This window comes from Entelurus aequoreus, linkage group LG05 (assembly GCF_033978785.1).
Source record: "Entelurus aequoreus isolate RoL-2023_Sb linkage group LG05, RoL_Eaeq_v1.1, whole genome shotgun sequence".
NCBI classification, from domain to species: Eukaryota; Metazoa; Chordata; class Actinopteri; order Syngnathiformes; family Syngnathidae; genus Entelurus; species Entelurus aequoreus.
Window position 1 is genome coordinate 52,788,032 of NC_084735.1, and position 24,683 is coordinate 52,812,714.

At 37.8% G+C, this 24,683-nt stretch overlaps 1 protein-coding gene across 5 annotated transcripts in view; it reads right to left on the reverse strand.

Moving 5' to 3' along the window:
• dscama (Down syndrome cell adhesion molecule a) overlaps window positions 1-24,683 on the reverse strand; it is a 304,891-nt gene that overhangs the window by 230,159 nt on the left and 50,049 nt on the right. For all 5 annotated transcript variants that reach the window (XM_062048353.1, XM_062048352.1, XM_062048351.1 and 2 more), the window contains exons 2-3: window positions 15,735-16,052; window positions 13,243-13,392 (exon numbers count right to left, since the gene is read on the reverse strand). In XM_062048353.1, the coding sequence (XP_061904337.1) occupies window positions 13,243-13,392; window positions 15,735-16,052 (468 nt within the window). The remainder of the gene's footprint in view (window positions 1-13,242; window positions 13,393-15,734; window positions 16,053-24,683) is intronic.

The following is a 24,683-nucleotide window of genomic DNA, read 5'->3' on the forward strand; positions in this document are numbered from 1 at the left end:
TGCTCCACACACTGTAGGTCTTTGCTGTCGTCCAGCATTCTGTTTTTGTTTACTTTACAGCCAGTTCAGTTTTAGTTTCGTTTTGCATAGCCTTCCCTAAGCTTCAATGCCTTTTCTTAGCGGCACTTGCCTTTTGGTTTAAGCGTTAGATACCTTTTTACCTGCACGCTGCCTCCCGCATATTGTGATCACGACAACAAACCATGTTCCCGACATATACAAAGCAGTTAGCTACCTTCTGCCACCTACTGATATGGAAGATTATTACATGGTTACTCTGCCGATATTTCTGATTCTGATTCTGATCTCTAGACAGTACGGACACTCAACAACGGCACATTAATTACTGGTTTGCAAAAAATATTTTAACCCAATTAGGTGAAATTACATAATCTCCCGCGGCACACCAGACTGTATCTAGTGTGCCGTGTGGTTGAAAAACACTGCTCTAGGTCACGTGATTCCAACCCACCGATAGCCTACCACGTTTACCTTTTGTAAATGACTTGACTAAAATACGAGAAAAGCCCAAACTTTTGTGCTTATTGGAGGACATTTAGATGTTAACTGACTGTCCAGCTTTGAAGAAGTGACGGCTTGTATCAGAGATCTTACATGCGAGCCGATATCTTCCAATACGTCACAATGGAAATACAAAAAACACATGCTGCTTGTTCCAAACAAGGCTTATGTGTGCCAACGTCAATACAGAGAACTGAGAAAATAGATCTGTGCGATGGCCGACGGCAATGATGCTCAGCACGTGTGCAGAATGAAAAGAAAGCCTGTTTTTTTGGGGGGGGGGGTTTCCCGTGTGTGTGTGTGTGTGTGTGTGTGTGTGTGTGTGTGTGTGTGTGTGTGTGTGTGTGTGTGTGTGTGTGTGTGTGCGTGAGTCTGCAGTGGTGCTGAGGGGGTCGGCCCCCTCTTGGCCCTCTGCTGCTGAATGTAGAGTAGGCAGCATCAGGCTGAGGCAAACGACTACAAGGCCTCCTCAGTGACTGCGGCAAAAGCTGCACCTGGGGAGCGGGGAGCAGCAAACAGCCGCAGCGAGCTTCTCTCCACAGCAACACGTCCCTGAAGCAAACAACCTGCAAGTCTACCCATTTAAAAAAAAAAAAACAGCATCTCCCTAATGAAAGACGTGTTTGTTGACTGTCAAAGGCCACTTTTTATCGCTTTTAATCACATGACCCTGACAAAGGAAGTGGTCATTCAGGCTCTTCATAGTGTCTCTTTTGTCATGTCAGCATACTATATGGACCACTATCCCATTCTTACTACAATGTTGCTGCTGTGTTGTACCTTAATATGGTGAAACATTTCAATTCTACAACTTCTTGTTTAGCAGTGCTTTGAGTTGTAGATGATTTTATTTGATCAACGTGCAAACTATAAGAATATAAAAAAAATATTTAAAGCAATACTACTGATTTTTCAAGACATACTGTACATAGTGAATACTTATCAGTCTGTTAGAAATATTGCGCAACAATCACAGTAGATTTTTTTCATGCATGATGTCGCAAAAGGTTACAACTAAAAGTTAAAGTTAAAGTACCACTGATTGTCACACACACACTAGGTGTGGCGAAATTATTCTCTGCATTTGACCCATCACCCTTGATCAGTGGGGGGGATAATTTTTTGTGATGTAACCCCCAATTCCAACCCTTGATGCTGAGTGCCAAGCAGGGAGGCAATGGGTCCCATTTTTATAGTCTTTGGTATACTAGGGATGTAAGATAGATAGATAGTATTTTATTGATTCCTTCAGGAGAGTTCCCTCAGGAAAATAAAAATTCCATCAGCAGTGTACAGAATTGAGATCGAATTTAAAAAGTAAATACTAAATAATAGGGGTATAAATGGAAATAAAATAGAAAATATAACAATAAGAATAATAATGAGATGAGCATTTCATATTACGATTATTGTGAACAAAAGTATCACGGTTATCAATAATATCACGATATTGTTCACAAAATCGTTAAACGTGCTCAAAAAGTACAAAGTGAGATATCTGAACAAAATAAAAAATAAAGTAAAAGCTCGATCGGTGGGTTTAATGTGCACAATTGAATAGCTTAGCTGCTCAGACAGCAACGTGTTTGTATAAGTTTAGCTAGCTAGCTCGCAATTGGCAGTGCTATGGGTGCTAGCCGCTAGTTAGCGATCAGCGCGCTAGCTTGCTTCTCCACTAAATGAGCAGTGTCATCAGTCCATGACTTTATCGATGCGCCGTTATCAATCAGTTTTATGATCATTTTAATTTGAAACGGTAATACTAAATGGTTTAACCACAATTTATCATTTATGCCAGCAATCGTTACATCCCTAGTTCTAGATGCAAAAAACAGTCTTAGCACAGTGCTGTTACCTTTTTTCATGTTAGCTATAAGCATGAAAAACATGTGGCTTCATGTATTTGCACATTCTATGCTAAAAACTCACTCCTGGTACTTTCAGTCCTGTTACTCACATGAGTCATCGTCAGCTTAGGTAAAGCAATAAAAAAGTTATAAAGTTGCCTAAGATGGTCAACTATGACTGAGTGGGGTGAACAACGCTACACAGTCCCGTTATCTAAATTATTTTTTTTAATGTTTTGTTTATTTTTTAATACCATTTTTTGGTTGAATTACTGCAAAGTATCTAATGTCAACATACTATTAGCATAAATGTCATGTGGTTGTTTTTCATGTATTTATTAATTCTATGCTAAAAACTCACTCATGTTACTTTCAGTCCTGTTCCTCAAATGTATAATCTTTGTCATAGAAACTTTTATCTAAAATATGTTGCCTGGAAAAAGTAGTGGACTTGAAGTGGGTGTGGCATGGATGATTGTTTGGCGCCCAATAAAAGACTTGATGGAGGATTCTTCAAAAGCGAGGCTTCAGTCAGCAGATGTTAAAGCAGCATAAATCTACTGGAGCCTATCCCAGTGCACCTTTAAATCTACTGGAGCCTATCCCAGTGCACATTTAAAGTAGCGCAATATGTGTTTTTATCAGATTGCGGAGAAAAAAGGTTTAAAAATGAAGTTTATTTTGAGCGTTACAACAAGCAAATAAAAAACTTCGGTGGAATGACCCCAATTATTTTTATCGAATACGTTATTGACAGAATGTGTGAATACGTATAATAAGTATAATATCTGCAGCGCAAATAGGTTTCATGCATGAGTTGAAATTTGTTATCAAAACCTACACAGTTCATTCAATCCTGTCTGGCCAGCTTCATACAATGAAAGTGTTCACATTCTTGTGTCCAGAAACCACTAAGTCTATTACAGTCACACTTAGTCCTTGAACTTTAGCAGATTTTTGGCAGGTTTTGCAGAGAATTGCTCCCATTATGCTATGACACTCATGCTGATATTTGCAACACGTTTGTATTTGTGATTAAAAATAAAAGAAGTAGTAGTCGTCACAGAACAACCACAGTGTATTAGTTGCGTGTGTCTTGATACAACTTCTTCACTTCCTACACAATACCGGTATTGTAACCTTAAGAATTGGCCCATATCGATACGATATCAGCAGGAATCAAACATACTTTTGTCTTTTTGGAGTGTGGAACGTTAGAAGAGGTTTGATCAAGTGAAATTAGTCAAAAAGAGAACAATGGTAGGTATGAATAACACTAACCTTTTTATTATTAACAGTCGGGAATGGACTTATGCTGTCTTTAACTACTATAAACGATTGTTGTATTGTGAAAATCGTATGTGAATTGTAAATTTGACAGCAACTAGCGAACCAAGGCGTTGTCAACACAATGTCCCTCTACATGGCATCTTCTAAAGCAGTATTCCTCACCTCCATTAGAAGTTCCATTTCCACTGGAGGACTAGAGGACAGGGAATAAGTACATATGCTACACTACACACCATAGAGAGATACAAAAAAGCATAGCTAACCGCTAAGCTACAGCTCTTGAATGTAAACAGGGGTGGGCAAATTGATAAACATATCGACAGTAATGATGCCAAGTATATATGGTCTATATTACAGTGATCAGATCGATTGTTTTTTCGTTTTCGTAATTTTTTTTTTACAAACTCAAGAATTGAGAGCCAATAGTAGTTTTTGCTTTTCTTGTTATTGTGCACTATTGACCATGACATTGACTATTTACCAAGAATTGATTAACGTGGACCCCGACTTAAACAAGTTGAAAAACTTATTCGGGTGTTACCATTTAGTGGTCAATTGTACGGAATATGTACTGTACTGTGCAATCTACTATTAAAAGTCTGAATCAATCAATCAATGACTGTTTTATGAATGTATGTACCGTAATTAAAAAGAATAAAGAAATGATTTAAATAATAATCAACATTGTTGCACATCTTGTGTTTTTGTCTGATTACAGTTGTGATCAAATAAGTAATCATTATTGTGACCAATATTGCCCCTGTTGGATATATACCCAAATTTGTAATATCACCCAAAACTAATGTAAAATATCCAAACAGAATACGTGTTTATTACATTTCAGCAGAAGTGTAGATAGAACATGTTACTATATATAAGTAACCAGATATTTACAGTAAAATAGCAATTAAATTATGCCAGCAGCTAAATTAGGAGCATTTGTAACATGTTTTGAAAAGATTGTATTATAAATTTTACTTGGCAAACAATATCCATCCATCCATCAATTTTCGACCGATTTTCCCTCTCGGAATTTTGGGGGTGCTGGAGCCTATCCCAGCTGCATTCGGGCGGAAGGCGGGGTACACCCTGGACAAGTCGCCACAGATAGACAACATTCACACTCACATTCACACACTAGGGTCAATTTAGTGTTGCTAATTGACCTATCCCTGGGTGCATGTCTTTGGAGGTGGGAGGAATCCGGAATACCCGGATTCGGGAGAACATGCAAACTCCGCACATAAAGACCTCGAGCCGGGGGATCAAACCCAGGACCTTCTTATTGTGAGGCACACGCACTAACCCCTGTGCTATATTGTGATATATATCATTATCGCGAGAGCTTACAAAATAGATCGCAATATAGATTTCAGGCCATATCGCCCATCCCTACTAATTAGCTTTTGGTTGGCTGACCTCTCCTAACAATGACCTGAAAATAGATTTTGATGAGTGTACAACAAAGAGTACATTTCTTCTTTGCTCTGATCAACCAATCAGAGGATGGTGGCCCTAGAGGCCAATCTGAAATCTAATTGGTTAAATAAACAGCCCCATTGGTATGATGCAGTAGTTTAAGTGACATTGGGCCAGCACTCTTGATTGTTAAGGCCCTGAGCAGATTACATTGACATGGCAACACAGACGCTGAAATCTAATCGTACAAAAAGAAACTGACATACATGTACTGGAAGCAGTGCATCCAAAAGATAATTGACTGATGGGAATACATTATTACAATTTAATGCGACAAATACTTGAATTTAAGCTGTAAATGTAAGTCACTGCATCTGAAGGCCTCATTGCATGCCCTGCAAACACCACAACATGAATTCATTCAACCAATACAGATTTCCCCTGTGTTGACATTTGACCTCTGATGAACAAATCCATCCATCCATCCATTTTCTACCGCTTGTCCCTCTCGGAGTCGCGGGGGGTGCTGGAGCCTATACCAGCTGCATTCGGGCAAAATATGTTTGTCAAATTTGTTTAAATGATAGGGTTGATTATCTACACTGCTGTGGGATTTGCTTAGTACAAGACCATTGTAGAAAACATAAATTAAACAATAAAAGACCACAAGCTAATAAAAAAATTATCTTACTAACAAAAAATAAGCACAATGTAACTGTTTTTATTTTCACTTTGTGTCATGCAACAACTCCAAACGGTCAAATGCCAAAGATCCAGGTACATCTTCCAAACTGCATGTTATTTATGTATATCAATGAGAGAAAAACAATTAAAATAGCTGTTATTTTCCATTGACGTGTTGATTATTGGATTAATTCAAATGATTCAGAATTGACCTAAGAAGGGTTGGGACATTGTTGAGGTCGGACTCACAAACAGGGATCCAAAAAGCACTTAAAATGTGTGCGGACTAAGATGAGAACGGTTGGATGCACGCACCGAGACATGAATAAGGACCATTTGCTCACGAACTCATAGGGTTCCATCATCCATTATTTAGTACGTAGAAGAGCGGTGGATTGGTGGCTGCTTGATTTTTCTGACAGCGTTTACACGGCTTTACGCTTTGTCTTGCGGAGTGCCAACTTTTCCTTTGTCTCCCCAAAGATGCATACAAATTCAGTGGAAATGTTTTTATATTCTCATAGGCTAACTGTTCAACAATGTTTTCACCCATTAAAATCCTCGGTTACACGTGTCATGAATGCGCTAAAATGTGTCCTTTACAGTTCTGTGCGTGACTTGAACTCATCAAGTCACCAAGTGAAGTATAGGAAACATTTGGGAGTGTTTGTCATGTGACAGTCATGTGACTGTCCCAAGATATGGCTTCCTCAGTGTGTCAGGTAAGCTCATTTCCAAAAGCTTATTTTTCTAAGCTCATGCCTTAATAGGTTGTTAAATATTAAAATCTCAACTTTTTGCTCTTTTTTCATATAAAACAAGCTAATAAAATATTTATATCAGGCTTTTAGCCTTAAAATTGCTATCAAAAGCCTGACATGATGCCTTTGTGCAATTAAATGCTAATAAGACACTGAATGTTACTGTTTCAATAATTATCGATCGGGATGTATGGAGTTTGTTGGTTGGTTAGTTAGTTAGTTAGTTACGTAGTTAGTTAATTAGTTAGTTAGTTAGCTGGCAGATAGGCAGTAACAAGCTACATCTAGCAAAGCTGTGTAGCTTAACTACATTTCCAGTAGCTTGGCGGTAGCTTAGCTACTTTTTTAACAAGTAGCTTTTCCTGTAGCTTAGCTACATTTAGACCAGTGGTTCTTAACCTGGGTTCGATTGAACCCTAGGGGTTCGGTGAGTCGGGCTCAGGGGTTCGGCGGAGCCTCCACCGCAGAGGTCAAGACACACCCGACTAATCGTGTAAATAAAAACTTCTCCCTATCGGCGTATCATGGATACCCCCAAACAATGTTCCCTCTAATTTTCCATCTGATTTGCAGGTGTGTAATTTGTTGTGAGTTCATGCACTGGGTTGGTTTTGTTCTTTGAACAAGGTGATGTTCATGCACGGTTAATTTTGTGCATCAGTAAAAAAAACATATAACTTTGTCTGGAATTGGAAAAAAAAAAAAAATTATTATTTTTCACTAAAGAAGGGTTCAGTGAATGCCCATATGAAACTGGTGGGGTTCGGTACCTCCAACAAGGTTAAGAACCACTGTTTTAGACCCATGTAGCTCGGTACCTTACAAAAAAGCTACAAGCTACAAAGAGAGAAAATGGACTGCAAATTCAAGACCCCCCAAAAAATATGGAGAAAATACAATGACCTGGATGAATGAGAACATCCATACATATGGAGAAAATCCTTGATGATTGGTTGGTGTTCGTATGGTGAGTCACAATTGGCTAAGGTTAGGGCGAAATATTGCAGACTGGCCAATCAGAGGCAAGATAAGGCAGGTCATCAAAACTAGTAAGCAAAATCATAACAGTCACACACTCATGTCAGAGAAAGAGAAACGCTTCCAGCTGACGACTCAAAAAGAATACATACTTAAAAATGGCAGAAGAATTCACTACCGCAGATTAGATTTTCCTTTAGGAATGAAGATGACGTGCAGTAAACCCACAATAATGCGTGTCCTCAGCCATATTTAAACTAATGTATGTGGAGTGCCGGGAAAAATATCATATTCGGTTCGCAATCAATATTTGTTACGATCGATTCAAAAGTATTCCAGAATCTATTAAAAAAAAAATTTTTTAGGCCGTCTTCATGATTACTCGCCGCGCGTTTACGTCATATGTCAGCAGCCAAGAGGAGCTAAACTGTAACCTGTTTTTTAAAGGTTTCATAAATAATTTATTTACCAAATAATATATTACGAGAATTGTGTTGAATCGAGAATCGATTCTAAATCAAATCATTACCAATTGATTTGTGAGTTATTGTGAGATTCACATCCTTACTGGCAAGAGCCTCTTGCAGCCTGGCTGGAAGCAACAGACTAACAAGACAAACACAAACGGACATGGCAGTTTCATTCTTCCTTCGATTAATTGTAGGTTTGGTTTTGTTTAGTTTGTTAGTTAGTTAGCAACATAGCTGAAAAAGTTATTGGTGGATTTTGATGACACTTTCAGGAAGTGTCAGAAATGGGATAACGAACAAGTGATTACATTTTGGGTTTGATCAATCTTTTTTTTTTCTTTCAGGATTGTTTTACAATTTGGAGATAGGACCTAGCGGAGGTGAACACTGGAGTGTTTTTCCAGTTATTAATAGAGGTTGGAATCTTTGGGGAACTCACGATTTGATTATGGTTACAATTCAAAAGCTACGATTCGAAAAATCGATTATTGATGCATCTTTAATTTATGTATATCTATCCATCTGAATAAGCGGACAAGTCGCCACCTCATCATAGGGCCAACACAGATAGACAGACAACATTCACACTCACATTCACATACTAGGGCCAATTTAGTGTTGCCAATCAATCTATACTCAGGTGCATGTCTTTGGAGGTGGGAGGAAGCCGGAATACCTGGAAAGAACCAACGCAGTCACGGAGAGAACATGCAAACTCCACACAGAAAGACCCCGAGCCCGGGATCAAACCCAGGGCCTTCGTATTGTGAGCCTTACGCACTACTTAGTATTGGTGTAACGGTATTGTAGATACCGCAGTATTTCGGTTTCAAAGTCTGCATAATAATACCGTGACGCCTGACGGTATCAAACAAAAACTTGGTGTGTAGTTTTTTTCGGCGCTTTAGCGTTGGCCGAGTATGAAAATAAACTACATATCCCAGAATCCTCTGTACAGCACGGGGCAACCAAGGTGGGGGCGTGGGAACGTCGTAAACAGGAAGTGAAGTGTGTTCATAGTCAATGAGAGGAATTGTTTTTTTGGACATTTCCTGAATAATGTCATTAAAAACTATCCATAACTATTTGGTATATATTGCTAACAAACAGACAAACAAACCCTGGCGAAAACATAACCTCTTTGGCAGAGGTAAGAAAGTCTGTGCTCTGCAAAGCAATACTTTAGTCTTTAGCGTTTCCAAAGCGACACAGAGCCAGCCGGTCGCGTCGCACAGCACCGAGGTAATCACCAAAAAAGGTAATTTTTTCGAACTAACAGCATTTTCCAGACTGATATAAACACGTCCATTGGGGAGGACACTGTTTCTTAGAAAGTCAAATTTGAAAGACACTAAAGTGAACATTATTGTTTTACACTGGATGTTTACATTGTCACTTTAAAAACACACAACTAAGTTTTTTTTAATATATATATTTGCTTGAAACAGTGGATGTTCCTGCACAATTATGTGCACTTTAAAAATTATGTTTGTATTGATAAATATCATTAGAGCATTTTAGCATTATGTTTGTGTTCAATTACAGTAAGTGTGATTACCCTAAATATTCCTACCTCTTCATTTTACACACTATAACATTTTTAAGTCTTTTTCTTTTGGATGTATATCACAACGCTATCGTACCATGGCCATAATACCTTGACAATATTGTACCGTGAAATTTGATACCGTTACATCCCTAATACTTAGTATTGGATCTGACCATCCCTTATACCAAGCACATGAGCATATCTGTATCATCTTTGACATTAATTAGTAGTATTTAAAAAAAATGTAAGTCTGTGGTATAGCCAGCTACAGGCATTTGACTTTAATCACCAATGGGTTCCTTTGAGGTAAAAATGCTTTAAAATCAAACATGCAAAGCCAGTTTTACCTGTTCATCACCAAACTAATGGAAATCCATGTATAGACAATTGTGAGCTTGCTTTTGGTTTCAATGTGAAACCAATGTGAAACATTACCAAAAACAGCAACAATAACACAATGTCTATCAAAAGCATTTACCCTCCACCCAAAACAAAATGACATTAACTCTTGTATATTGAGTTTGTTAAATGCCCCACATAAAGTGAATTTTCCCCCAAGGGCTGCGAAACAATCACATGGGCGAGTGTTCCATTTAAGTGATTTGAATGATTGGAGTGCCACAGTGCTTCCTATCAGCCGGAGAAGTGGGTCAATACAGTGAGACTAAGTGACACGGCTGGCGGCCTGTGTGCTCGTGGGAAGACCGGCAGAGGAAACGGAGCGAGACCTCGCTGTCGTTGGGTCAGACTGACTTAAAAAACACAGACGTACACAATGCCGCCTGGCTACTAAGTTCTGCAAAAGCTACAATAAGTTCTGTTGACCGCGAAAACACAACAAGCACAATGCAAAGTTTAAAAATGTGCAGGATTTTGCAATAAACCAACTCCTCAATATTACAAACCAATTTGTACACTTTGTAAATAGATATAATCAACACACATGCAAGATTTGAAAGGACTTCGGGTAAACTCCATTAAACAACTTCCGTCATCTGTTAACACAAAAGTCTACAATCTCCCATCCACTGTAATCCTTTTCTCCAGTCAGTTTGTCAATTGGGTTATTCCACGGAATCGATGCCATTGTCATACCCAGAAAATAAAATATATAAACTCAAGATCAAAAAACAATAAACATTTTTATTCGGCACATTATTGTTGTTACGTTTTCAATAAACATAACATTTTTAACTACCTTGAACTCTAGAAAAATACGATTTTTTGACTGTCCCTATTCATAATTTTTTTGTATTTTTTTTTTTACAATGCTATATTATATTGATATCCTTAAGAAACAGCATATTCACCCCTTATTACAAGTACACTTTAAGATTGTTTTTAATTAAAAGACTATTTTGTTACTATTCACATTTGAGTCATTTCCCTGACATTTTACTCAGTCCTGTTACCCTAACACACTAACCCCTCTCACATTGTCCACGGGAAGTTGCATGTTTCACATCCTCTGTAGGCCATGGGAAGGCCAAAAGTGAGTTCACTCATTAATTGTTTTATATATTTCAACTATGACTAGGGGGTTCAAATCTCAGCATCGTCCATTCCTATTACCTAAATTAATGTTGATGTTATTTGTTTGTTCTTAAAATACAGTTTTGATTCAATAATTTCAATGTGCTTAGAGTTAACATGCTATTAGCATGAATGCTACGTAGCTATATTACATGTATTTTAGGGATATTGTAGATAGTCTTCACATAGTCTTCACAATACTGCCGATGAATGTAGTTTTTTTCCCGCTGCTAAAGCGTTGGCCGTGTCTGAAAATAAACTACATCTCCCACAATCCTTTGAGCAGCGCGGGACCAGCAAGGTGGGGGCTTGGAACGCTGTAAGCAAGAAGTGAAGTGTGTTCGTACTCGTGTTAGATAGGACACAAATATTTTTGGACATTTCCTGAAAATGTCATCAAAATCCTTCCATAACTGTTTGAGTTATGCTGCTAAACACCACACAAACAAACTCTGGCAAATACATAACCCATTTGGCAAAGCTAAGAAAGTCTGCGTTCTGCAAAGCAAAGTACGGCACTTTCGTCTCCAGCGTTTTCAAGGAGTGGAGCCTAGCCAGCTCGGGCGGAAGGCAGGGTACACCCTGGACAAGTCGCCCCCTCATAAACTGTCACCCAGGAGAGATATTTGAAGCCAGCAAAGGTAAACATCAATTTGTGAGGTATTTACATTATAAAAATGTACATGTTTAGTTAAGTTTTCTAGCATGATCAAGATACAAACAAAATGTCCACTGGAGAGGACACTGCTTCGCAGAAAATAAATGTTGCACATTATTGTTGTATATCTTTCCATTGTCACTTTAAAGACACTCAACTTTAAGTTTTTTTAATACTTGCTTGAAACAGTAGATGTCCCTGCACTTTCTTTGCACTTCAAAATACATGTTTGTAGTAATAAATATGATTACAACATTTGACAACTAATGTTCAGTTACAGTAGGTGAGTTTATCCTAAACATTCCTGCCACTTCATTTTACACAATATGGCATTTTTGGACATATCACTCGACATTCATTGCTTTTGGTCTCCCCTAGAGAGGGGGGGGGGGGGGGGGGGGGGGGGGGGTTACCCACATATGTGGTCCTCTCCAAGGTTTCTCATAGTCATTCACACCGACGTCCCACTGGGGTGAATTTTTCTTGCCCGTATGTGGGCTCTGTTCCGCGGATGTCGTTGTGGCTTGTGCAGCCCTTTGAGACACTTGTGATTTAGGGCTATATAAATAAACATTGATTGATTGATTGATTGATACCACTATATTCTCGTACCGTGGCATTAATACCAATATTGTACCGTCTGATTTTAATACCATTTCATTCCTAATACCGTAATTTCCGGACTATAAGCCGCTACTTTTTCCCCTCGTTCTGGTCCCTGCGGCTTATACAACGGTGTGGCTTACTTACGGCCTGTTCTTCTCCGACACCGACAAAGAGGATTTCGGTGGTTTTAGTACGCAGGAGGAAGACGATGACACAATGATTAAAGACTGACTTTTCATATACCGGTAGGATGGTTATTTTGATAACGTACAGGCGAGCACTTTGTATTACTTTGCACCGTTGTATTATTTGTACTCTGCACGAATGCTGTTCGCCATGTCAAATATGTGAAAGTTTGATTGAATGATTGAAAGATTTATTGTTAATAAATGGGACGCTTTGCGTTCCCAAACAGTCATCTCTGTCCCGACAATCCCCTCCGTGGTAGCAGGAACCCCTATATACTACGGTAATTACACATCAAAACCCTGCGGCTTATAGTCGGGTGCGGCTTATATATGGAGCAATCTGTATTTTCCCCTAAATTTAGCTGGTGCGGCTTATAGTCAGGTGCGGCTTATAGTCCGGAAATTGCGGTATATGTGCTAATTTGATGCGAAAAACTCACTTACTTTCAATCCGGCTAAACGAGTCATCTTTAGCTGAGGAACCTTGTCAATTATGGAATAAAAAGTGCCTAAAATAGGCCTATACACTTTTTTGAGTACTTTAATGTGTGAAATATCAGATTTAGTGTTCAAAATAGGACAGAAATAAAAAATTGTTTTGAGAACGTCACAACAAAAAAATGGCATTGATCCAGTGGAATGACCTAATAAGTCAGACTTGGGGCTTACTTTTGATTAGCTTTGTTTTTTTGTGTATTGACAACCACTGTAGAGTCGCAGGATCAAACGTGACTTACTTTCAGCGTTGATTGACATTGTGTCTTTCTCCCAGGACACAACAGTGATGTAAGCCTCCACTGAGGCAGGTATAATGCACTTGAAGACCGCCACATTGCTTCTCATGGCTTTTTGGTCCTCCACCCGAACAGTGTAGGGTTCTCGTAGGACTGGTAGGGGAGAAACAAATGTTTTTAAAATATTGCTGCATTCTTCTTCATCATGCAAATGTGTTTGTTGAACTGTGAAATTAGAGCTAATTGGAGGAAATATATATTTATTATCTCAGCATCCGCCGTCTTATAGCTTTTTCACATTTTCTTGTGTCATTTCTAGGAGTGTAACATGCATGGACATTTTGAATATGGCGGTCAAACAGGCATATTTGCAGCGGACTGCCTCTAGGTAATGATGCAATTGTCCTTGCCAGAAAAGTAAGCATGCCTGATAGAAAGTGCTCAAAAGTAAGGCTTCACTTTTCAAAATGTGCTAGCTCGATGCTATTTTACATTGGATATGCCGTATGCATGCCACTGATTAGCATATTAACGATTTTATATGGCAATTTGAACACCTCCAAATTTGGCAATCAAAAATACAACTAATATGCACTTTAAAGTTAAAGTTAAAGTACCAATGATTGTCACACACACACTAGGTGTGGTGAAATTTGTCTTCTGCATTTGACCCATCCCCTTGTTCACCCCCTGGGAGGTGAGGGGAGCAGTGGGCAGCAGCGGTGGCCGCACCCGGGAATCATTTTTGGTGATTTAACCCCCAATTCCAACCCTTGATGCTGAGTGTCAAGCAGGGAGGTAATGGGTCCCATTTTTATAGTCTTTGGTATGACTCGGCCAGGGTTTGAACTCACAACCTACCGATCTCAGGGCAGACACTCTAACCACTAGGCCACTGGAGTGTAATAAATATAATACGTACAGTATAAACACTTTTTAGACCTCAACAAATGACAAGACTGGCACCTTCAACTTAATGGTAGAGACAACTACGTAACTACAGCAACACACCTAGGACAAACTGAAATGAATGCATATTTGCAAATGAGACTCGGAAGTAGGGCTGCAACAACTAATCGATTAAATCGATTAACATCGATTATAAAAATAGTTGGCGATTAATTTAGTCATCGATTCGTTGGATCTATGCTATGCGCATGCGCTGAGGCTACTTTTTTTTAATATTTTTTTTTTTATAAACCTTTATTATAAACTGCAACGTTTACAAACAGCTGAGAAACAATAATCAAAATAAGTATGGTGCCAGTATGCTGTTTTTTTTCAATAAAATACTGGAAAGGATAGAAATGTAGTTTGTCTCTTGTATCCGATTATCAATCGATTAATCGAAGTAATAATCGACAGATTAATCAATTATCAAATTAGTTGTTAGTTGCAGCCCTACTCGGAAGTGAAGGAAAATAAGATATTACAACTGGACAACGCACTGTTAAATGTTACATAACATTTCAGTTCAGTTCAGTTCAGTTCAGTTTCATATAATTTCGAACATGCATACGACACAATGTACTGCATCACATATTTCCAGTTGTTTCATTACGGCACGTCCGAAAAGGAGTAGGAAGAAGCTCAGTTTATTTAATCCTACCCCTTTTCATACCATAGCAATTTTATCCCATTTCCTTGTTCTCTGTAACAGAACAGTGAATAAATGAATAATAAATACATAATATACCATAGTAAGTAAACACATATTAAATACAAACATAATCTTTATCTCGAGAAAAAAAAAAAAAAAAGGATTCAACATGTTCATCATAATTCTTGTTCTGTGTACTTTGTGAACATTTGTAGTTTGAAGTCTTTTAAACTCAAAAAATCAATAAAGTACTATCCATCTATCTAAACTGAATCATATTGGTGCTTTGTTTGATTTTTTTTGGTTAATCCATTCCATAATTTAATTCCACATACTGTAATGCTAAAGGTTTGAAGTGTTTTACGAGCATACAATGTTTTAAATTAACATTGATATTATTGTTTACCAAATTAACATTTATCCATTGCGGTTCAAATGTAAAAGTTACCCTAGTTATCCCTAGTCATACTTTTAGTTTATGATATACATCCCAACACAACACTTTGCATCCCTTATAGCTATTTATCAATAATACAATAAATTTAATTAGAAAATTAAGGAACAATTACAAAAAACTACAAAAAATCGGATCACATTAATTTTGAAGATACCCATGTTGTTGAATGTTCCAATAAAACTGTAGTATGAATAAATATGTACGTATGTCATATTTTAAAGGTTTTGTATTGTATATGTTACCCAAAGGTAACTAATTATTACTATTATTCCTACTATTAAGTGTGATGAGTAATAGGACGGACCATAAAATATGTCGTCAACTCGGAATTACACACAAATAAAACAGGGTTTTTATTAGATCTCACCATTTATACTGTAGGGTCGTTCAACACCTGGTATGCCACAGTTACTAAAGTTTAAGTGTGGAGGTACTGACCAGCCTTAATGTGGACATCTTGGCTCCTGATTCTCCCTGAGTGGTTCTCCGCTGTGCAATAGTAGGTGCTGTCGTGGATGAGTTTGCTGAAGCTGGAAGGAGGGATGTGGAAGATCTGGAGGGTGCCATTGGAGTGCACATGGCGAATCCCTGGCACATCATAGATCTCCTCACCGGTGGCCAGGTACCAGCGCAGTGAGACAGGTGGCACGCCTGCGGCGGGGCAGGGCACCGACGTCCCTGTGGTGCTGGCAAACACTACCTCTTGCACAGATGCATTGACAAAATACAAGCTGGAACGTAGATCTTCACAGAGAACTGCAAAACAAAATAAAAAAGCAATATGTCAGAAAGCCTTCAGGAACATTTTGAAACTGTCGTCCTTCAGCGGTGCTCACTTTTCTTTATTTTCTTGTCTCTGTGCCTACTTGTGAGTTCATGGAGATAAAGAAGATAAAGAGCAAAACACTTTTACATTTCATGAAACAAATTAAAATTACAAAAACCAAGAGACAAAAAAACTTACAATTACACAAACCAAAATAACAAAAAACAATACAACTTACACACAAATACAGTGCACTTCTCTTTCTTCCCTTCCATTTATCTGCTTTCTTTTGTATTTCAAGTTATCATTACATATATGTATTGTTGCATTTGAGACAAATGTATTGTTGACAATAGAGGTAATTATTGTTATTATTCATTATCAATAGTGCTATTGGTATTTTATTGCTCCATTTGTAGTGCAATAATGTTCATTGTCATTTCTGTGTTATTAATATTTACTTCACTAACTGCTTCTTTGCTATCACTTTTTGTATCATATTTGTACATATCTTATTTTCTTATGCTGTTCTGTTGTTGTTGTTGTTGTCTCTCTGTCGTATCCCCCTCTTGTCCCTGCAATTTCCCCCTCTGTCTTCCTTGTTTTCCTCTTTCTTTACACTCCTGCTCCCATCCGGCTGCACCAAACAATAAAATAAATCATATTAATAAAGTCAGATACAAATAAGGCAACAAGAGAAGTATCCCTCACTTCTCTTTTGTAAAGTAAATCTGTACAGCAAATATGGGCATCAACATCAACTATATGATTTGCTTGATTAGTTAGACAGGACAAAAAAATTAAAAAAAACAATTCCACAAACTAAAATAACAAAAGGGAAAACAACTTAGTTACACAAACCAGAACAACAAAAGATACGTTACATAATCAATCATTCTAATGACATCAAATCAGTGTGGATGAATACAATGTGTATGTGTCACATATGAACACATTTGTTTAAGCAGATAGTGATCATTTTATTTTCTTATTTGACACGGGCAGTTTATATTTGCTACTAAAATCATCTTTATTATTCTGCCAGCACACAGGTTATATCTAGAAAAACTACTTTTAAACACACAAAGTATGGGTCATGAGACCTGGCAGATTTGCTGCTACTGCCTGTCTTATTTTTGTTGCCACGGGGCAAAGCCACCTGCACGCACACCTGATATTAATTTTCTCCTGACTACTTAAGCTCTCCAGTCACATTCACTTGGCGCCAGTATATTCCTGATGATGCACCCTTCCAGTAGTGTTCATCTCCTCTGCTTTGGCTCCACTCACGCTTCTCAATTCCTGTGGCAGTGGTATCTGTTAACTCTCCACACATTTTGTTTGCGATTTTTGTTTCTCCACACCTTATTTGTGCATCCTTAGGTATTTTCTCTCACTCCTTTTTGAATGCGCTTTTTGTTATTATTATTATTATTATCTATTATTTGCTTTGCGTTGGGGTCCTGCTATGGCTAAGCAAATATAATAAAGGTTTCATCAAACATATATTAACGTAACACATGGCACACTGACAAAGCTTAACTTATTGTTACTATAACAATCTACAAGGTAAATATCGTTGACTTCTCTTTCTTCCCCTCCATTTATCTGCTTTCTTTTGTATTTCAAGTTATCATTACATATATGTATTGTTGCATTTCAAACAATTGTATTGTTGATAATAGAGGTAATGATTATTATTCATTATGAATAGTGCTATTTCTATTGCTCCATTAATAGTGCAATAATGCTCATTGTCATTTCTGTATTATCAATATTTATTTCACTAACTACTTCTTTGCTATCACTTTTAAAATCATATATGTACATATCACATTTGCTGATGTTGTTGTTGTTGTTGTTGTTGTTGTTATTTTTGTGTTTGCTGTTGTTGTTGTCTCTCTGTCTTATCCTGCTCTAGTCCCTGCAATTTCCCCCTCTGTCTTACTTTTTTTCCTCTTTCTATCCCCTCCTGCTCCGGCCCGGCTGCACCAAATAATAATATAAATCAATTTAATAAAGTGAAATACAAATAAGGCAACAAGAGAAGTATCCCACACTTTTTTTTGTAACGTAAATTTGTACAGCCGATATGGGCATCTACATCAACAATATGATTTGCCTGAGTAGCTGGACAGGACAAAAAAATTAAAAAAACAAAAAATAAAAATAAAAGTAATTTGCCTTATGACATGTAAAAGTGTTTTGCACTTCCAGGCCACTGTACTGAATGGCTGACCTGAAGACGTCCCAAAGCTACACCCGTCCATACAAACATGCACGTGTCCGTCATCACAAGTGTCCTCTGCAGTGGGCATTTTTTTTTCCAGTTTTCTTTTGTCAAAGTTATAAAATGTCCTGTTACCGTATGCATGCTTTGAATCACCAATTAAAATGTGCTAAACCCACCACCAGTGTTTTTAAAATAGTTCTGGATTGCTGTGGGTTACTTTGCTATAGTATAACTCAAACAATCTAAATTTGAGGTATCATTACTAGACTATGCATTGGTGTAGTTTCTCTACTCCTGCCATCAGGCCGTCTTGCTGCGTGCCTGCTTGTGCGACAGCTGCCAATCCCCACTCCCTGGAGACCAAACATTTTAGCGCTTCATAAATTCCTAATGAGCATGCTCAAATAGCAGGCCACTGCAACCTGCCGGTCGCTCAAACTGTTACGACAAACAAACACCGGGGCGAACACATGTTTCAGCACATTTGGAGCTGCTCCTCACTTCACACATAGTGCACTCAAGAGGGCCCAGCCTGCTGGTGTTGAAAAGTCAATGGTTGCATTTGTTGACAGCTACAACATTGCTGTATCTTAAGTAAGACATGGCGGAAAACAAGCAGAGGAGCCATGACATTGGTCAGCATAGGTCGGGGGTCGGCAACCCGCGGCTCTAGAGCCGCATGCGGCTCTTTAGCGCCACCCTAGTGGCTCTCTGGAGCATTTTCAAAAATGTATGAAAAATGGAAAAAGATGAGGGGAAAAATATATATTTTTTGTTTTAGTATAGTTTCTGTAGGAGGACAAACATGACACAAACCTCCCTAATTGTCATAAAGCACACTGTTTATATTAAACATGCTTCACTGATTCGAGTATTTAGCGAACGCCGTTTTGTCCTACTAATTTTGGCGGTTCTTGAACTCACCGTAGTTTGTTTACATATATAACTTACTCCGACTTTCTAGGACGTGTTTTATGCCACTTCTTTTTCTGTCTCATTTTGTCCACCAAACATTTAACTTTGTGCATGAATGCACAAAAGTGAGTTTTGTTGATGTTATTGACTTGTGTGGAGTGCTAATCAGACATATTTGGTCATTGATTGATTGATTGATTGATTGATTGATTGAAACTTTTATTAGTAGCTTGCACAGTACAGTACATATTCTGTACAATTGACCACTAAATGGTAACACCCGAATACGTTTTTCAACTTGTTTAAGCCACGTAAATCAATTCATGGTAAAAGTCACTGCATGACTGCAAGCTAATTGATGCTAAAATGCTATTTAGGCTAACGATATGTACATATTGCATCATTAGGACCACATTTATAGGTATATTTGAGGTCCTTTAAGTCCACATAATTCAATTTATATCTCATGACACACTATCTGTATGTAATATGGCTTTTATTTTTTTGCGGGCTCCAGACAAATTTGTTTTTGTATTTTTGTTCCAATATGGCTCTTTCAACATTTTGGGTTGCCGACCCCTGGCATAGGTCAACAGTGTGGCCAACTTGAAAGGTTATTGCCTTAAATACACGTACTGTTTGAGACACTGAGGTGTCAGACGACAAATACTTAAGTAAACTGAACAAAGCCTTCTAAAATAGTTTAAAAATAATTTTCACCAGAGCCAAAGCAAACTATGCAATATTTACCATGTTTAGTGTTTTAGTTTCTTTGAGGGGGGAAAAGTTGCCAAGGAGATCTGTTTATTTGTAGGGTCCCAAGTAGCTATGCAGATCTGACTATAAAAATCTGTATAAAAAGCTCTTGCTAATACAATTTAAAATTTGACAATGATGCAACCCAAACTGAATATTTTACAATGTTTTTTTTCCGGAGAAAGAACCAGGTGTTATTTGGAGACCATTGGCCACACTGAGGGACCTTATTTACTAAAGGTTTGCGTGTACTAAAACACGTGCAAACTCGATAGCACATGCAAAGCTGATCTACTAAACGTGTGCAAAGTGGATTGTGTCTGTTAAGTGAGCAGAATAACGCGTGCAATCAATTTTGCGACTCTTGTCTTCATTAATAGGTAAAATACATGCTGACCATCAAAACGCCAACAATACTATGGGAGGAGAAAGTGCAAATATATTATGGAACACCCACAATGGCATTTGTCAACACTCATCACTGGTTTTTGGGAGCACTATTTTTAGTTTTATTAAGCATGTTTGAAAAGGACGTGCAAACTGACACAGTTGTGCACACGGCTGTGAGAGACGGCACTGCAAAGACACATGATGGACAAAGAATCCTCCGTCCTACGCGAACGTTTCAACATATATGGATGGTCAGAAATTAAAAATACTACACATATCATGTAATTAGCAACATCCTTTTAAAATTTCATAGCTGCTGGATGACTTAAGGCAGGGGTCGGCAACCCAAAACGTTGAAAGAGCCATATTGGACCAAAAATACAAAAAACAAATCTGTCTGGAGCCGCAAAAAAATTAAATCTTATTATGAAGGCAACACATGACGTACAGTAAGTGTCTAAATTAGCTATAATAGCCTACTATCAAAATGACTATGTTTCCCCAGCTTAAGCAACTCTTCGTTGACAGAAATGTTGCTAATGTTTGCTGTGGTCTGGAACAACATGGCACACAAACAACTATCTGAAATGCAGCCAATATTACATACAGATAATGTGTCATGAAACATGCACAACTAAATTATATACAAAGAGGATAAAAGTAAAGGATATTAAATGAGATCAAATATACCTACAAATGAGGCATATTGATGCAATGTGTACATACAGCTTGCCTAAGTAGCATGTTAGCATTGGTTAGCTTGCAGTCATGCACTGACCAAATATGCCAGATTAGCACTCCAACAAGTCAATAACATCAACAAAGTGCACCTCTGTGCATTCACGCACAGTATAAAACTTTTGGTGGACAAAATGAGACAAAGAAGGAGTGGAAGATTTTACAAGTAAGCAAACTGTTGCGTCACAGCCCATACTATGGTGAGTTCAAGAACCGCCGAAATTAGTAGGACAAAACGATTTTCACCAAATACTCTCATTAAGGAGTGTATTTTTCCATTTTCAATCATTTTTAAAAAATGCTCCAGGGAGCCACTCGGGTGGCACTAAAGAGCCACGGGTTGCTGACCCCCGACTTAACCCTGTAAAACCCAAATATAGAAAAACCTAAAAAAAAATATTTGACCTTTCAGATGTTGTTGTAGGAGGCATTTGATGCAGAAATTGAAGAGTTAAAAAACATGTTTATGTATGTTTTTAGAGAAATGTAATATTGCAACATTGGGCTTTGATGGGAGCAGAATTTCTGTATTTGTACTCACGTTGTCTGAACAACTAAGGGTTCATTTGCAGGGTTGATTGCTTACTTATCCCCATAACGGTATATACCATTAATAATAATCACACAGTAGTTATATTTTTATGAAGTCATTTATTACAAATATAAAAAATATGATACAAGATAAAACTCTCAAAAAACGCTTTTTCCCCCTCTTTTTTTCTTTTCATGACATCGGTCATAAAGACTTTCATTGGTGGTGTAAGTCCTAAAAACAGTCTGTAAAACATCTGTAGAATGTATACTATCCATGTATAGAGAAAATACTTCAGCCAGTGATGTAGTGGAGGGAATACAACCTGTTTGAGCCCACTGCAACAAGCCAGCTATTTGACTACCACATTCACCCAGTGTTGTATAATTGCAACAATTATATAACAAGCTCTAAATGAAATTTGATGCATCTGTTCCACAATTACTACATATGCTCTAGACTTTGTAATAAAAAACAAAAACAATTTAAAAGACATTTTAATTACTTGAATCTGATGAATACAGTCCAATGAAACAAATACATTTTGTTCGAAGGAAACCTTGAGAGGTTGTGTGAGTTCATGGCCAGAAGGCGTGACTTATAAACAAATGTACGATCCAATAACCTTGTGAGATTGAACAGTAGGACCCAATGACTATGTAAATGTGGTAAAAAATATATATATATATAACAGATTGTTTTTTAGGATGGTTAAAGGTAACGTTGTAATTTTACAACAAGGGGTTTTACAGGGTTAAGGGGCTGATTAAAACTAATCGAATTGACTCGTTTTGGTGAAATTTAATATTTTTTAATGACGTTTGTTTCTTCACATAGAATATATATTGCTAACATATATCCTATGATAAAATCTTCTTGAAGTATGCATTTTCTGAGCACAGTAGTGCAGCCTGTCTTATATGCACCTTAAGCGGTAAAAAAAAAAAAATTTAAAAGAGGGATGTCAATGTAGATCCACTGCATGACTGCTTCTAAAATGCCCAGAAAAAGTGGTGGATGTCTTCTGCTTGTTTGAAAACACAGCAAAACGCCACAAGTAGTAGTATGATTACCGGTATATAAACGTGCAGTAAATGAGTGTTCGTGGTGATGCCCAGTATAGTACATGAAAAATCCTCATTTAAATAAGGCGGTCAATGCCACTTTTTAATTGCACACGCAGTCTTAGTAGACAGCACGCAACACGCATAATAGTACACGCTATTTAATAGTTTGCACACGCTGTTTTCGCACGTGGTACTTGGCTCTCTGTAAAAGTATTTACTAACTCTGTGTAAACAAAGCTCCATGGCTTCCAGACTACATATTTTGTTATAAAGACAGTTTTGTTCTGATTGTTTGTGAAATTAAAAACTGAAAAAAAATTCTTCAACATTGCCTCAGAGAGCAACATAGTTGAGGCCCATTTTCCGCTGCTGGAGTTCCTTACTTTTATGACCAAAGTCCACCCATCAAACAGCACATCTGTTTTCACAATTTCATTGGTTATTCAATGCGCAAGTTACCGTTAAGATTCGATGTACCTGCCCAGAGCTACGTATATTAGAATAGGGGCTGATAACTCGCTTTAACAGTTAAAGGATGTCTATTGGGCTGGTGAGGTAGGGGCGATGTGGCGCTGATGGTAGAGCACACAAATTGGGGGGAGTTCAGGTTCGATTCCAGCTTCTGCCATCCTTGTCACGGCAGTTTTGTCCTTGGGCAAGACACTTCACCTTTGCCCCTGTTGGGTCGTGGTTAGCGCTTTGAATAGCAGCTTCCGCCATCAGTGTGTGAATGTATGTGTAAATGGGTGAATGTGACGTATCATGTAAAGCAGTGGTCCCCAACCTTTTTGTAACTGCAGACCGGTCAACGCTTGAAAATGTGTCCCACGGACTGGGGGTGGGGAGAGGGGGTAGTATGTTTTTTGTTTTGTTTGTTTTTTTGTCATAAAAAAATACAATCATGCGTGCTTACGGACTGTATCCCTGCAGACTGTATTGATCTATATTGATATATGATGTAGGAACCAGAAATATTAATAACAGAAAGAAACAACCCTTTTGTGTGAATGAGTGTAAATGGGGGAGGGAGGTTTTTTGGGTTGGTGCTCTAATTGTAAGTGTATCTTGTGTTTTTTACGTTGATTTAATAAAAAAATTAATAAAAATAAAAATTGTTTTATTTTTTTTTATTTCTTGTGCGGCCCGGTACCAATCGATCCACGTACCGGTGGTTGTAGACCACTGATGTAAAGCCTTTGGGTATCATTCCAGGTATAGTAAAGCGCTGTATAAATACAGGCCAGTCAAAAAGTCAAAGTTCAGACCGAATTCACAACCAATACTATACAGAAAATGGTGATTGTGCAGCGGTGGTCAGTGTGGTTTTATGGATGTAACCCTTGATGTGGACTAACTATTTACCTTTACTGGACTTTTGCTAACCTAACGGGCCCAATTTGGCTGTTATTATTGTATCATGGAATGGTGCATATCAGACAAATCTCAACAGACAGAGCTTTCCAATGACCTCTAGCACACATAGGCATGCAAACGGTGGGCGACTTCATCACGAAAGTATTACACTGTAAAAAAAAAGAAAGTTGAGAAAACGCAAATTTTCAAGGCAACATGATGCAACAAGATTTTTGCGTTTTCTCAACTTTTGACTACTGCTAAATCGTGAAATACGATTTGCAATTGTTGGAATAATTATAGTTTTCAAGTTAGTCAGACTCAGAAATAAAGTTTCACTATGTTTAACTACCAAAACAGTGTCTGGCCAGCAGTAGTCAAAAGTTGAGAAAACGCAAAAATCTTGTTGCATCATGTTGCCTTGAAAGTTTGCGTTTTCTCAACTTTTTTTTTTTACAGTGTAGACGTCAGAGAAATGGTGCACAATTCATACTGTGCTTGAGTACTCCCAACTAAGTCCGGATTGTTTGACTTTACCTTGAGAAAAAAAAAACGTGTATATGTATGTTACTCCTTATACCAACTATACTTAAAGTTGAGTCATGTCCCTGGATTTTCACTCAGTCCTGTTAGCCTA